Source organism: Perca fluviatilis, chromosome 18 (genome assembly GCF_010015445.1).
Source record: "Perca fluviatilis chromosome 18, GENO_Pfluv_1.0, whole genome shotgun sequence".
Lineage (NCBI taxonomy): Eukaryota > Metazoa > Chordata > Actinopteri > Perciformes > Percidae > Perca > Perca fluviatilis.
In genome coordinates, this window is record NC_053129.1 from 18,989,966 (window position 1) to 19,005,507 (window position 15,542).

The following is a 15,542-nucleotide window of genomic DNA, read 5'->3' on the forward strand; positions in this document are numbered from 1 at the left end:
ACGAGTTCGCTCCGGTTCCACAGAAATCCAAGATCCTTTTTTATCTCTGATCGGTGGGGTCGTTTATGTCGTTGATTAACCAGACAGAGTATCAATAATTAACTGCGACCAATAAAGGCCCACACCCTCTGTCACAATGCTAACCCTTCAGCCTCATTTAGAATCATTTAATGACGCTGCAGCCTGGAAAAACATCCAGTGGCATCTACTCTGTGGAAAATAGGAACTTAATGAAGTAGGCACTTTTCTAACTCTGGCAGATGTAATCAGCATTGTCCTGGTTGCCCTCAGCTTTGAGAACATTGTCCTGGTTGCCCTCAGCTTTTGAGAACTCCAGCTGTCAGTTAGTGAATGGACTTGGATTTATAAAGCACCTTTCTAGTCTTCAGACCACTCAAAACGATTTAAAATGCCACATTCACCCCATTCACACACAGTCATACACTGATGCAAGGTCCAATCTGCTCATCAAGATCTAATAATCTCATCGTTCGACACTTCGATACACCACAGCCGCCCCAGTTATGTGAATGTGTCTCTTAGAGAAAAAGCACTACCTGTGATCATATTGTAAAGACATATGGTGATCATATAAGAGTGATGGTAAAGAGAGTCTTTGAATTACTGTGGACCTTTTTCATTGGTTTACAAAAACATCAAGGTAGAAGAAGGTGGAAGAAAGGGTTTCAATTCCCTTTCCGCCATATTTTACAATGACTTTCTGATTGTCTTTTACGTCAGCATGAAATAACATCACTGCTTAATGTTTTAAAATAAAAGAAAACAACGTGGTACGCAGATTGATTTTGAGATAAAAATGCATTGAAATCACAAAAGAAAATCTCGTTTAAATGTGCATTTTGTATGATTTTTACACCTCAACTTCAGCTATCTCCCCATTCCATCCTCCTCCTCCTCCTGGGAGGAGCCTCAGGTTATCGTTAATAATTCAACACCAGAGCGGCTGAGATTGACAGATAGAGAAAAAGAGGAGGAAAGATTTAGAGTGAGAAAGAGAGAGAGAGAGAGACAGAGAGAAGTAAAAATAGTGAAAGCTGAAGAGCAGAAATGGCAATGTAAGCTGAGAAAGTGTGCAGTGGTAGAAGAAGTAATGCTAGAAAGGGTTGCAGACTGCATGCTTTTATCTGCTCAGGTGTGTCTGGGGGTCAGGCAGGTCTGAGATACTGAACACACAGGGTCTCTACAGCTGATAGTGGATCTTGTGAGCACTTCAGTGTGATTATTTAGCTCCTATGATCCATGCAGCCTCTATAGGCTGGACAGACATTCATCTACTCTCCTGATCCACACACAGCCTGCAGGTGAGTGTGACTCTGTCTACATATCACGTCATTGTGACTTTGAGAGTTGGATGTCACGATGTGTCAAATTCAGACTTATTCAGGCTTGTAAACAGCAAAATAAAAAGTTTTTGTGCCTTCCCTCACTGAGGCACTCAAGTTATTGCCATCGCAGTTTCATTAAATAAAAAGATGAGGATCTGCATGTTCCAAAAAAAAATAAAGACTAATATCCAGATAAAGAATCCATCTTAAACAAACCGCCAGACTAGACACATGCTGTCTCCAGGTTTCTATTACAGAGCACCTTATGAGAATTCAGCTGTAGTTACACTTTGCATGAATAAGTAATGAGACAGTATGGAGTGTACAGTTTGTATGAGTATAATGGTGATCAGTCCGGTATCATGTTCCTCCTGTGCAGCTGAAAAGCAGACTGAATTTTTGTTTTTAGCTCATTTCCCATTTCCCCCGGAATCATTTAATCACTACTTACATGAATGTTGTTGGTTCCTAAGTTTCATTGATCATTGTTAAAAATATGTATCAAAGTTTATCGTCTTTAAGAGAAAAAAATACCTAAAATATTTCAGTATTTCGTAGCCATTGCATCATCTAAATAAAAGAATAGAACAGCCAATACACAACCAGCAGCGTGCAGTTACTTATTGTCGCCCCGGGGCTAAGCGAGTTAACTGTGAGTGTTTTTTTCTTCAATAAATGTTGACCAGCAGGTAATTAAAGGTTATCATCCCAATCTGCCCCAGTTGTCTTTCTTTATAGCTGCAAGTTGCTAGAAAGCTTACAAATGTTGTTTGTCCACAGCTCTGTCTGTGCATGTTTGATGTGTGAAAAGTTAATGAAAATCCCTGAGGCAAATTTGAGTTGGTGGTATGTAGCGACGTGTTTTTTTATTGCCGTTTCTGTTCCCTGTACCATTTTAATGGCCATTAGGCCTTGTCATTCCTGCAACACAGGCGTGTGAACTCCTGCCACTACAGCTGCATTGTGTTATGCACTGGACTAGATGGTCACATTGTTGTTGATCGTGAATCATTGGTTTAATGGAAAAATATCACATCCAATTTAGGTGACTGCTGTCAAGATGTTTTTCAAGGGTCTAATGTTCTCATCTAACTCTTTGTCAGTATCACCTTCTGTCCAGACTTGCATCAAATAAACAATCATCTTTAATGGTGGAACAGGAGCCATTTCATATTTTTCCGTCACAGTTTCTTGGGACTTTATGATTCCCTTCAACATCATGTCTAATCTCATAGCTGTCCAATGTTCAGGGTGCGGCAGTAGTAATTGGGCCGGGGGGTCATGTGAGCACAGTGAGGCAAACAGCTCACCCACCTCTGGCTTTAAGGCAAGTGTGTTTAGGATATTGGCCCGGTAACCTTGTGCTTGTAATGATTGCGATGTTTGGCCTGTCAAAAGAAGTGTAAACATTTTTCTATTAAAAGCTAAATGAAAATGTTGGCGGAGCCTCTTATCAATGCTTTTGTGTACAGATCATCTGCATGACAAAAAGATAGTGGATCTGGTATGTGGTTAACCTATCTCATGCTGTGTCAATTCAGGGCTTTTTAATGTCACACATTATTGCAGAAGCACACAAGCAGAGAGAATAAATAAATACATTCACATACAACCTGAAATAAGTGAACTAATAAGGAAGGTTTTTGTACTATTTTGACAGCTTCTGCGCCTCGATCAGGTGCAGTATTAGATCAGTAGCACAAGCTGTCAGGGTGTGACAGCATTCAGAAAGCACCCTGTTGACTGTCCATCATTAGTCTGCATTATTCAGCGGAGCTCTTGCTGTGTGCAGGCAGCGCAGTAGAGTTCAGTGCCTTGTGAAAAAGCCATCAGTATACAAAACACACAGTCTCCCCACACATATCAGCATGTTTGGTTCTGTATTTTCTGTCTGTGTTCAGATGCATAATTTGAATTTACCTCTGATTGTGCTGCAGTTCATCTTGCCTCCCCTATATCTTTATTTCTTTGTATATCCCCCCCCCCTGTAGTCATGGAGAAGCAACTAGAAGAGCTGAAGCAGCAGCTAGAAAAACAATGTATGATTAACCAGGAGCTGCAGAGGCAAAACAAAGACCTGGGTGAGTACACTCATAACTATATCACATCAAAGAGGAACTTCACATTGAACCACACCCAATAAGGAATTGATCGCAGTAACAGACTTTTAAAAAAAAACATCTTGCCAAACACACAAATATCGGCTGATGTTAGCTCATCCTACATATATTGTATCTGTGTACGTTGGCACCAGAAAGCACTGACACATTTATTTTTTAACCATAAGATGCCCTGTTCAGTACATGTCTTAGTCACTTTAATAAATAACTTTTAGGGTTTGTCATAAAAACTTTTTATGTTAAGAAAATGAATGCACATGCTCTGTAGAAACATGTTCCTTGTGATGTTTTGTACATTGAATATGCTTCTCTGCTTTTATTCTTACAGAACAAAGACTGCAGGAGAAAGAAAAACTTTTGCAGAATCTGGACAGTCAATATCATAATCTGGGTAAGAGGACAACATGGGCACCAGGGGCGGGGACACACACACACACACACACACACACACACACACACACACACACACACACACACACACACACACACACACACACACACACACACACACACACACACATATATATACACACACACACACAGACACACACACACAAACTAGGTGACCTTTGATTCAGCATTCAGCTGCAGCTGTTTTACAGTAGTTAACCCTCTCTTTGCGTTCCTCTGTTTGTCTGTCTCAGAGTTTCCCTCTCAGAGCGGTAATGAGATTGAACCGGAGGTCAGGACGAGCCGTGCGGCTGTCATTGCCTCAGAACCGCTCCCTGAGACCCTGGAGATTACACGCATGAGGGTCAAGAAGACTGTCAGGTTGGTAATCAGTACTGATTACGACGACTGAATGACTTTTTTTATTTTATTTTTATTTGCCATTGTGACAAATCTGATGTAATTGCTGCACACGTCAAACACCCAAGTAATGTATGATGGGTTTACATGCTGCGTGGGAGGTCCCCTGAGATTTGAATGACCTTAGATCAAGATGACTTCTCTCACCTCCCATCATCAGCGAGACAAACCTGATCATCAAAGCCATCCAGAAGAATGACTTCCTGAGCCGCCTCGACGATGAGCAAACAGCCATGATGGTGGACCTCTTAGCGGTATTTAACTTCAAACCGGGAGATGACATCATTAAAGAGGGCTCTGAAGGAGACAGCATGTACATAGTAGCAGGTGGGGACACGCCCCTGTGGCTGCATGTAAATGATGTTCTAGGACTCTCTGGTTTGATTTGAAAACCCCTTATTTAAAAAAGAAAATCATCAATGCAATAGTATAGGTTGAACATATATTTAGAAAACATATTTCTCTATAAAGCAACTTTGTTTTTCTTCCACCTTTTCAGCTGGTGAGCTCCTCGTCACCCAGGCGGGCCGGAACCTCCGCAGCCTAACCACTGGTGATGTGTTTGGGGAACTGGCTATTTTGTACGACTGCAAACGGACAGCAACAGTCAAAGGTCAGCCCCTGTAATCATTACAGTGGGATTGTTTAGCTTACTATAGGTATAAATAGCATATGTGTTTTGTGTGGTACCTTGGGGTTAGTAGTGTTTCTAGCAGCTGTTTAAGAATCTGCATCTGTGTGTTTCAGTTTTCTTTAATTTAAGTCTATAACGGCCCCTTTTACTCTTTTCCAATGACAGGAAAGCCAGACTATACAGTCTTAACTTTTCATCACTGTCACTTGTTGCAGCAAAGACAGCAGTGCGTCTGTGGAGCATGGAGCGACAGACCTACAGGACGATCATAACCAACAAGTCCAAGAAGAAACGGGAGCAGCTCATGGGCTTCTTGAAGACGTGAGTTTATAAACTCAGCAGCGAGTAGAAATGATTTTGAATTTGATTTGGTTTCCTCTTGCGTCACACTGCCATAACAGTGCTTTTTCACGGCTTAATGAACCATACAACTATTTCTAACTCTGCTGCTATATTTTCTATATGCTGTCACAGGTCTCATACTCTAAAGGACCTGAATGATGTCCAGTTGTCCAAAATCCTTGACTCTATGGAGGAGGTGTGTACTTAGATGTCCCAATGTAAACTTTGAGTTTTACAAGTGGCTGTTTCTCGTGTGAAAACACAGTAGAAATACAGTTTTGGTGAGCTAATTAAACACATTTTTAAGCATCTGTTTTTTTTTAAGATAAACTCAAAAATAGACCGTCATTAAGCTAAATTCAAAGATGTTTTTTTAGTTCCTGAAATGCTGACATATTTGAAATCTCAGTAGCCTGGAAAGAAGGCATTTTCAAGGCACTCAAATCACATTTTTAGGTATTTTTAAAACAAACATATTTGATACGGTTTTGTCAATATATGGATATGACCCATATTACTCTGATCATGCTTGTTTTGTCGTCCCCAGGTGAAGTACCAGGATAAAGATGTTATAGTTCGAGAAGGAACAGAAGCGAACACATTCTACATCATCCTCAAAGGAGAGGTAGGCCTCCCGTGGTGTCATATGGTGTGCACAAACTCATATTTAAATGTTGGTTGTTATCCCTTCCTCCCTCTCATGTGTGTTCCCCTCCCTCAGGTCCTGGTGACTAAGAACGTGAATGGGCATCAGAAGCAGATCCGTAGAATGGGAAAAGGGGAGCATTTCGGGGAACAGGCCCTCATACGGTAACTATGGCAACACAGCTCATGCCTAAGGGCATTTGTTGGAGCCTTGTGCACTATCCACTGCTCTGTGCACCTAATTTTGGCTGGTTTGGCTGATCTCTGACATTATGGTTGTAGCACCTGACGATTATCTTCTAAATGTGAAAATCGTTGAGTGATGTAAAAACTTCTTCACCAAATTTAGAAGAACCTTTCCCTACATTACTCAGTGCTGTTGATGTGCAAATCAGCTAGTAGTAAAGAGTATAACATTAATTTAGTTTCTTAGTTTTCCGATTTCTTCTGTAGCAAACCTGTAGCTGGATGTTGTGAGTGTCTGTATAACTGCACAAAATCATATTCATATACAAACATGTTGTGTATAATCTACAGTACAGTCACATACTCATTGATTTGATAATATGAGAGTGATACTGGCTTTTTGTAAACATATGTTTATTGATTTTATATATTTAACAAGTTATATATAATAATGATAATAATAATACTAGTACTAAAAACAAAAACAAAATCCACATAGATAAAAACTCATTTCATGGCGTAATATGTCCCATTATTCACTGTGGTCATTTTAGAATGACATCAAAACGATGCTCATCACTTAGCTTTTTGTGCTAAATGTTCTGGGTTTATATACAATGTAAATTTACAATATCACACAAATATCAAAAATACGATGTTTTGTGATACAAGCACAACGCGACAAGCAAAACGTAGATGAACTCAACTGGTACAGAAAAAATTTTGGTAAAACTTTAAAAGTAAAATAGAAATGTTAATGTTTTTTTCTGAATGTGGTATTAAAGGTGCTGTAGGTAGGAGAAAAGAAAAGAATTGAATTTGAACATCGACAACTTCTCAGTCCCTCCCCGCTTTCCGCTAAAGCCCAAAACAGTCTCCTAAGCCCCTCCCCCCACAAGGGAGAATGAATGCGTGTGCATGAGCAGTGATTGACACGCAGTTAGACACCCCCCCTGGCCATGATTGGAGCATCTGAACAGGGAGCGGTGGCACTACAGGCTGTAGGTGGTGTCAGAGGAGCCGTTTTTTTTTTTTAATTACCTGCTTTATGTACTTCAGGTCTTACCTACTGCATCTTTAATGACTAAAAAAACAATTAGACATAAAGAAAGGAACATGAGACTAAAATATAGTAAAAATATGATCACACACATAAGATTGAGTACGGCAACCATTCCTCACAATAAAATTAGTTTGTGTCCTTTGCCTCACCCTTTCAGTTTTATCAAATTTTTGACACAAAAATCCGTTTGAGGTGTTGACAAATGTATATTTACGGTAATGACATTTTTCTGAGTTGACATTTCTTTTCCTCCTGCAGGGAAGTGTTGAGAACTGCCACCTGCAGTGCTGACGGGCCTGTTACCTGCTTCTCCATTGACAAGGAGTGAGTCTGGCTCAACACGAAACTCTGAGTGTAAATGAATGTGATGTTCCTGTTCAGTCAGGCTGTTGCTGCCTGAGAGAAAGAGAGATCCTTCAGCGAATTCCACCAGTGCATTAGTTCTCTGTCGCTGTCGCCTTGTTTGCACTGTGTGCTTTTCTAATAGAATGCAGTTTGTCTAACAATGCCTTTCTTTTAGGGTATTTGAAGAGACAATTCCTATAGAACACCTGGAGCTGTTTGACGAGTACGTACTGCAGAACGTTTTTTGTTTTATGACCATGAATCTATTTCCCCATCTTGGGGAGAATAGTGGGATGTGTAAATGACTAATACTGTCCTGATTCATTTGTTCATTACTCCCAGCTCCAAAGTGCTGCAGGAGGTACAAGTTCCAGAAAGGCCGAGGTGAGTAGTTGTGGAAGCTGATAAGACTTGCAGGCTGAAAGCTATAACACAAACATGTAAACCACACAAATGGGTTCCTTGAAATGAAATAGCATTAGTGAAAAGTTCTCTGTGTGTCTCGGTCAGTCCCAGCTCCACTCTGAGGTTTAAGGACCTGGTCCCTGTGCCATACCAGGAGGGTCGCTATCAAGGAGATCCCGTCACGCTTGGAGTTGGAGGGTTTGGTCGTGTTGCGCTGGTGAGTCCCAATATTCGCTGGAATGTAAAATGCATCACTTCTCTTATACAAACCATATTAGTATCAGTCATTTCTTTGAGTGAGTACAAAATCTTTTCATCATTTTTTTCGGGTTAAAATAAATTAGACTGAAGCCCAGTAACAACAATAGAAGGACTGGAGCTAGAATCCTAAGGGACTGTATGAAAATGATTGGGATGTGGAGAGGGGCTGAATCTAATATTTTATTTTATTGAAAAGCAAGGCCCTTCCATGTGACAATTCTATTTACCTTTGACCCTCCCCTTAACAAGTGAAGAAAATAATGTCTTAATTTTAAGGAAATAGCTTTTTACAAGGGAAGAATGAAATAAAACAATTAAATCAGAGATGAGAAAGAGACCCACTCCTATTTCCCCCAAAGTTTTCAACTACCCCCGCCCCTTTTTTAAAAAAAGATTATTTTTGGGGCATTTTTGGCCTTTATTCGATAGGACATCTGAAGACAGGAAAGAGAGGGGGAGAGAGGGGGAAGACATGCAGCAATGGGCCGCAGGTCAGAATTGAGCCTGGGCCGCTGTGGTAAGAACTCAGCCTTAGTACATGGGGCGCACGCTCAACCAGGTGAGCTACAACTCCCCCTCCACTTTAACAAAACATAAAAAAACAGATAACCCTCCCCCTATTCTGAGCCCTCTCCCCTTAATAATTTTCATACAGCCCCTAACAAATCCAAAGTATGCAGAAAGTCACAGAAAGAAAGTTCAAACTATAGTCTACAGTATGAATAGGAAAATATCAGGTAGCCTGTCGACCTTTCAAGATATTAATACCACATTCAGAAAATAACATTGACATTTCTATTTTACTTTTAAAGTTCTACCAAAATTTTCTCCGTACAAGTTGAGTTCATCTAAGTTTTGCTTGTCGTGTTGTGCTTGTATAACAAAACCTTGTATTTTTGTAAATTTACATTGTATATAAACCCAGGACATTTAGCACAAATAGCTAAGTGATGATCATCGTTTTGATGTCATTCTAAGATGACCACAGTGAATCATGGGACATATTACGCCATGAAACGAGTCAGCAAGAAGCTCATTGTTGCCAAGAGACAGGAGGAGCACATGTTGTTTGAGAAAAAGATCCTCAAAGCCACCCAGTGTGACTTCATCGTCAGGTATCTATGATCATGCACGCACGCACACGCACACACACACACACACACACACACACACACACACACACACACACACACACACACACACACACACACACACACACACACACACACACACACACACACACACACACTTTAATCCTGCTTTTCCATTCTTTCCCTGCAGGCTTCATGCTGCTTTTAAGGACAAACGATACATCTACATGGTCATGGAGTTCTGTGCTGGAGGAGAGATCTGGACCAAACTAAAAGAAGTGTAAGAAAACACAGACAACGACTAATTTCCTCATTTAGATGTTTGTTTGTTCAAGCAGAATATTGGGTGCGCTGTTACTCAGGGAGATCAACGCTCAAAGTACAGTGAAGTTGCACCTATAGTACAGTAGGGTGTTTGAACTTTCCATGTCTCTGTGATTTCAGAGGGCGTTTTGACGAGCCCATGGCTGTGTTCTGCACTGCCTGTGTGGTGGAGGCCTACGCCTACCTCCATAAGAAGAACATCATGTACAGAGACCTGAAGCCTGAGAACCTGATGCTGAACATAAAGGGCTACGTTAAACTGGTGAGTACCAATCTGTGTACAGTATGCATGTTCGTTCCTTCAAGCTCGCTAGTGTTTTCACATGCAGGTGCTTACCTAGCTGCTGGTATGATAATGTGCCTGTGTGCATGTGCATGTGTGTGTTTCTGCAGGTGGACTTTGGTTTTGCAAAGGAGTTGGTGCGTGGTGAGAAAACCTACTCATTTGTGGGTACTCCTGAGTACATGCCCCCAGAGATCATCAAGAACCAGGGACATGACTTTGCAGTTGACTTTTGGTCCCTCGGCATCCTGATCTATGAGCTATTGGTGGGAAGGTATTACATATTCACCTGCCCTTATTTGGAAGCAAGCATTTCTTCTGTCTCGTATGGTTCATATTTGACAAGCTTGTTTTATTACATGACCTAAGATTTTTCATTTTTAAGTAAAAGAATGATTTTATGTCACAAGAGGGTCACAACACAAATGTTAACCAGTAGATGGCAGCAGGGAAATATGACATCTGCACAATCCAGTATCTGCAGTCACAGGTTCAGGTTTTTTTTTTTATGTCAGACTGTCAAAACATTAAAACATCACTCTTCTCTCTTTTTAACTTGTCAGCCCTCCATTTTCAAGTTCAGAGCCTCAGAAGATTTATGCCAAGATTTTGGACGGGGTGCTTAAGTATCCACCTTACATGAGCGAGTCAGCCAAGTCCATTATCAGCAAATTATGCAGGTGAGAAGATTATATTGACTGCATGTTGATTAAGATGTAATTTACTTGTAATCCCTTATGAATGAATATGAACTTAATGTGTTGCCTGATAACTTTCTAATAAAATAGAGATCATATAATATGTATGTGAAGATTATGGATGTTTGAGTATATCATACAGTTACACCCAGTGTGAATTATGAATTATGGAACATATCTTTCACTGTATCACAATATGCACTTGTATTTGAATGTTTTTTAGATGCAAATCCCTTGAAAAGTGGAAATAATTAAATAAATGTCTTGTGTTTTCGTATGCAGACCTCGGCCAGGTCAGAGGTTAGGAAACACCAAGAATGGAATCAAAGATGTCCGGCATCACAGGTAACCATGGCAACATGTCACATGTTAGTGATTCCTCATAACCCTTGGGGTGAAAAGGCACAGAAAGCATTGACCAGTTGGCCTTTTTTATTTTTTTTTATTAAAGGTCCCATGGCACGACAATTTCACTTTATGAGGTTTTTTAACATTAATATGAGTTCCCCCAGCCTGCCTATGGTCCCCCAGTGGATAGAAATGGTGATAGGTGTAAACCGAGCCCTGGGTATCCTGCTCTGCCTTTGAGAAAATGAAAGCTCAGATCTGGAATCTGCTCCTTATGAGGTCATAAGGAGCAAGGTTACCTCCCCTTTCTCTGCTTTGCCAACCCAGAGAATTTGGCCCACCCATGAGAGAGAGACATCATGGCTTTCAAACGAGGCAAAGTGGCAGTTGGTCAAGGCCACACCCCCACTCTCCAACTTGCCCCCCCTTCTCTCCTCCTCAATAGCTACAGACACAGAAATGGCACATATTAAGGAAAGCTCATTGTGGGACTGGCTCTAGTGGCTATAATTCTGCACCAAGGCTGAATTTTGGGAAAGAGACTTCAGATACATTATTAGGGGACCACTAAGGTCTATATAAAAGAGACTTCAGATACAGTATTAGGGGACCACTAAGGGCTATATAAAAGACTTCCAAAGAGCACCATGTCATGGGACCTTCAAACTATGTTTGTTTTTGCTCGTATATTTCTCCACTGTTGACTGAGCTTTTTGATTGTAGTTATTTCTCACTCTCAGTATGTTTGACCTGTAATGCCCCTCATCTTTCCCTTCAGGTGGTTCAGCAGTATGAACTGGCACAAGCTGCGAGTAGGTCAGCTTGACGCCCCCACAGTCCGGCTCATACGCAAGGCAAGTCAAACCTAGCGGAGTTTCTTTTACTATTGTATCAAAAGTGACTTATACCATTTGTTTTGGTTAAGGAAAACAGAGCCAAAGAACAGCTGGTTTACTTCCAGAGATGATTTTGTACAGTCACTTTTAGGATTTTTAAAGCCCTTTAAAACATGGTTTCAAATCATTCCCTATTTATTTATAACATTGGCTATGCATTACTAAATGTGCAACAATCAAAGTTACATTTTGAAAAAAAAACGTTAGATATTATTTATCACTAGCAATACTGTTAACAGAAATGTCTCATGTCAAATAAGCCAAACTGTTAAGACTTTGGCAGAAATGTCAAATAAATTGTGTGCTGATATTTTCAGGGCCTTTGACTTTAATTTAAATCAGAAGAAACAGGCTGGGAGGGACTGACTAATAAGTCACGGTTAAACAGGACTGTGTGCATCTAATACATCCTCAATATTCAATGAACTAGAATCTTTTCCTCTTTCAGGGCCCCTGCTACATCAACTTTGATCGTTTCCCTCTGGATCAGACTAAAGCAGAGGAGGAGTTCTCTGGTTGGGACCGTGACTTCTGATATTTGACTCCTGATATTAAAGGTTCAAAGGCCTCAAGTGTTCAGGATAACCTCAGTTTAAAAGAAAACATGATGGTAGTATCATATTGAAATAAACATAACCCATTTCCTACTAATTGGATTATTAAATTAGTGTGGAACAGCAGGGAATCACCTCTTCCAAAGTATTTATTGAAGCTTCTATTGAACCATCTAGGTGGCAAAGAGCCAGACATATGAGGAGGTGTTGAGACAGCACAGGACATTCTGTTTCCAAATTCTGTGCAGGGAGATTTGGTGCCTGATGAAGTAGTGTGAATAACATCATGCATATGACACTCTTCACTGATTAGAATAAAACACCTGTCCATGTGCTTGCTAGCTGAGAAAAAAAGAAATCGCTTAAGTGCTTTTGTACAATCTGTACAAACGGTAAACAATAAAATTGATACTGATGTCATATCTGTATTGTACTCCATAGTTTATTGTTCTTTTTGATCTGTGTTAGTTTGAGTGATGACACATGCTTAACGGCTTTTAGCAAAGCTTGTAAATGCTTTAGTATTGTTAAAGTTGGTTTTTTTTATTGTTAACTGTCACTTTCTTGAGGAGTTTCTCCTATGTTTTTGGATAATCTGACCCTTTTTGTGGATTATTTTGTGGATTATTTCATGCACCTTGATTGGATCTTAAAAAGATCATAGAAGCATTTCTATGTTACTCAAGTTTACTAAATAAAAGTGCTCTTATTTGAGTTAGTAGTGTTTGTTTCATATATTTCCCCACCATTTTATTACAATAAAATCCCAAATGTGAAACGTTGCACATTTATTTTGCTGTTTTGGGCAAATTGCATAAGCAATGGATGAGTGAACAATGCAAAAGGGGAAATACTGTGCTTATAAAAATATTATTAGAGAGGGAAACTATGTGGAACAGAGTGCAGCGTTTACGGGTTTAATCTAGTTGGTTGCATCTGTTTGTTTGGCTCTGAAGGGGTACACCTGTCTTTAATGGCAGCAGGATTTAAGTCAGGAGGAAGGAATCCTTTTTTCCTTCCTGTTAGTGCCTGTAAATGTCCTACTGAGACTATTTTTCCACACCAGAAAAAGAAAACTGACATGAAAGCAATCATATCTTCCAAAGGGGAAAGCTACACTACCAGATGTTTCCCTCCTGCAGAAAAATAGAAAACATTTTGACGTCTAGTGGTTCACGTATTGACAGCAATGGCTCAGAGGATGTACAGTGTAGTACAAAATGATCTCTCCACAGTAGTGAACGGTGGTGTCCTGCTCCCCCTGCATGTATCAACATTTGTTTGTGGACAACCTTGTTATACCTGTAGTGCCTGTGACATGAATGAAACCAGAGGAAACAGGATTAAAGGATAAAGCTTGTGTACATCTATTCCACAGGTTTCTTGCGGTTAACAAATCCTGTGAAAACACCAAACAAACAAACAAATTGTTAATCCCTTTATCAATCTCTGACTTCCCTTCTCTGTATGTGACACTGGTAAAGTAATTTCCTAACAGCTGGCAACAGTTACTCAAGCAGTAAATTGTGTATTTGTTGAGGACTATTTTCAGCCACGGATGAGTACACATTTGGTGCTTTTTTGTGAGCACCAGGATGTTGAGTGTGGGATTAACTCAAAATAAAGTGCCTAGGTTCATTATAATGAAACATCAACCAACATTCATCATACAACAATGGAGCTCTACGGCACAGAAGAACAAGATATATCAGGCTTGGATACTTGTTGGGAGGATGAATTCATTGTTGGTTTTGGTGTTATAATGGGATTTATTGACAATAAGAAAAACATTGACTATCGCCTGGCTTTGGCATCTGCCTTGCTGAACACAAACAAGATTTAGGTGGTAGCTTATGTAGTGCTGTCAGCCCAAGAAGACAGCCCTGCCTACCAATTACATGTACCTGCAAGAGTAAAGCAGACAAGGTGCAACCAAACAGGGTAGAGGGGCGTCACAATGAAAATAATGTGATTTTAAGTAAATTTCAACCAATGAAACTAAAATTTGAAGTAGGGATAGTGCATTAATCCATGGATAAATTACCATATGGGCAAAGCATGCTGTGCAAACGCTCAATGTCATTTGAAGATCCCCAACATCATTAGCAAGGTTTCCATCCAAAGGTAGCACAAATTTTCCGAAAATTTGCTAAATAAAATGCAAATGTATGCGCGTTATGAAAATGTTTACTGAGGTATTAAAATAAGAAGTAGGTGAATTTTCTCATAAACGTCTATACAAGCTGACTTCTTTTTGGAGCAAGTGGAGTCGCCCCCCTGCTGGAAATTAAATAGAATGCAGTTTCAAGGCACTTCCGCATTAGCTTCACTTTTCAGGCCTGGAAGCTTTGTCTATCATTTTTTACAGTCTATGGTTGTATCATATATATCATGCTAGCTGCTATTACCTTTGGCTTGTATCTATTGTTATATATAATCAGTGTAAAAGCCTCCTGGTCATTTGAATCAACCTAATAGTGAATGTGTTGACTAGACTGGGTCCAAATAAACATTTTCACTCACAGAACAACAATTCAATTAAGGTTTGATGGTGTTTGCTCCTGGCTTTCTTACTCTCTGTGTGGGACGTTTCTGCTAAGCCCAGTGTGAAAGGATTGACATCCACAGCCTGAGGTTTGGTTTAGACCACCAGATAATTTGGAACACAGCTGGGCTTCCTTGACTTTTCTTCCTATTTGTTTTGTCACTATACTGTAGATGGTCTTTCTGGTTGAGGTTTCTCTGCTGAACAGTCTGGAGTTAATTAGACTCAGTGTTTTCTGTTGTTTAATGTGTTGATTAATTATTGGTTGCACTTAAGCTCAGCTGTTTGCTCTCTGCCTGGGGCTGCCTCTAATGTTCGAGAGGTCTGAGTGGGCGTCTGTCCGTCCTTATAAACGATTAGCTAGGCTGCTGAGCTGCAGTGATTTTATTTCCCACAATTTCTGTCATTTGCTCAGCGTTGTGAGAAAGACTACAGTACTGGCCATCGTTTCTGGTCGGTCGAGTCTTCACAACACATCCTACGCCAACACCATTCATCTTTCTACAATCTTTTCAAATGTCTCTTTTTGCTCTTATGCTGAATTTTGTCTTTAAGCTGAGCATTTCCTTTCCTCCTCAATTTCCAGCTCTGCATCATCACATTGCTTGTTTGTTTCCCCCATGTGGATTGGCATTTTATAACCAGG

General features: G+C 40.1%; 1 protein-coding gene across 1 annotated transcript; it reads left to right on the plus strand.

The window, feature by feature from the left end:
* Nucleotides 1-980: 980 nt before the first annotated feature.
* On the plus strand, nucleotides 981-13,065 carry prkg3 (protein kinase cGMP-dependent 3). Its single transcript, XM_039781180.1, has 22 exons — nucleotides 981-1,322; nucleotides 3,338-3,427; nucleotides 3,795-3,857; nucleotides 4,111-4,237; nucleotides 4,437-4,603; nucleotides 4,776-4,889; nucleotides 5,126-5,231; nucleotides 5,385-5,448; nucleotides 5,800-5,877; nucleotides 5,974-6,062; nucleotides 7,405-7,470; nucleotides 7,667-7,714; nucleotides 7,834-7,875; nucleotides 8,002-8,113; nucleotides 9,136-9,272; nucleotides 9,439-9,528; nucleotides 9,693-9,834; nucleotides 9,966-10,129; nucleotides 10,419-10,535; nucleotides 10,836-10,898; nucleotides 11,680-11,755; nucleotides 12,246-13,065. Exons 2-22 carry the CDS (start codon nucleotides 3,340-3,342, stop codon nucleotides 12,330-12,332), a joined length of 2,040 nt encoding a protein of 679 aa, XP_039637114.1. The 5' UTR covers nucleotides 981-1,322; nucleotides 3,338-3,339; the 3' UTR covers nucleotides 12,333-13,065.
* The last annotated feature ends 2,477 nt before the right edge of the window (nucleotides 13,066-15,542 follow it).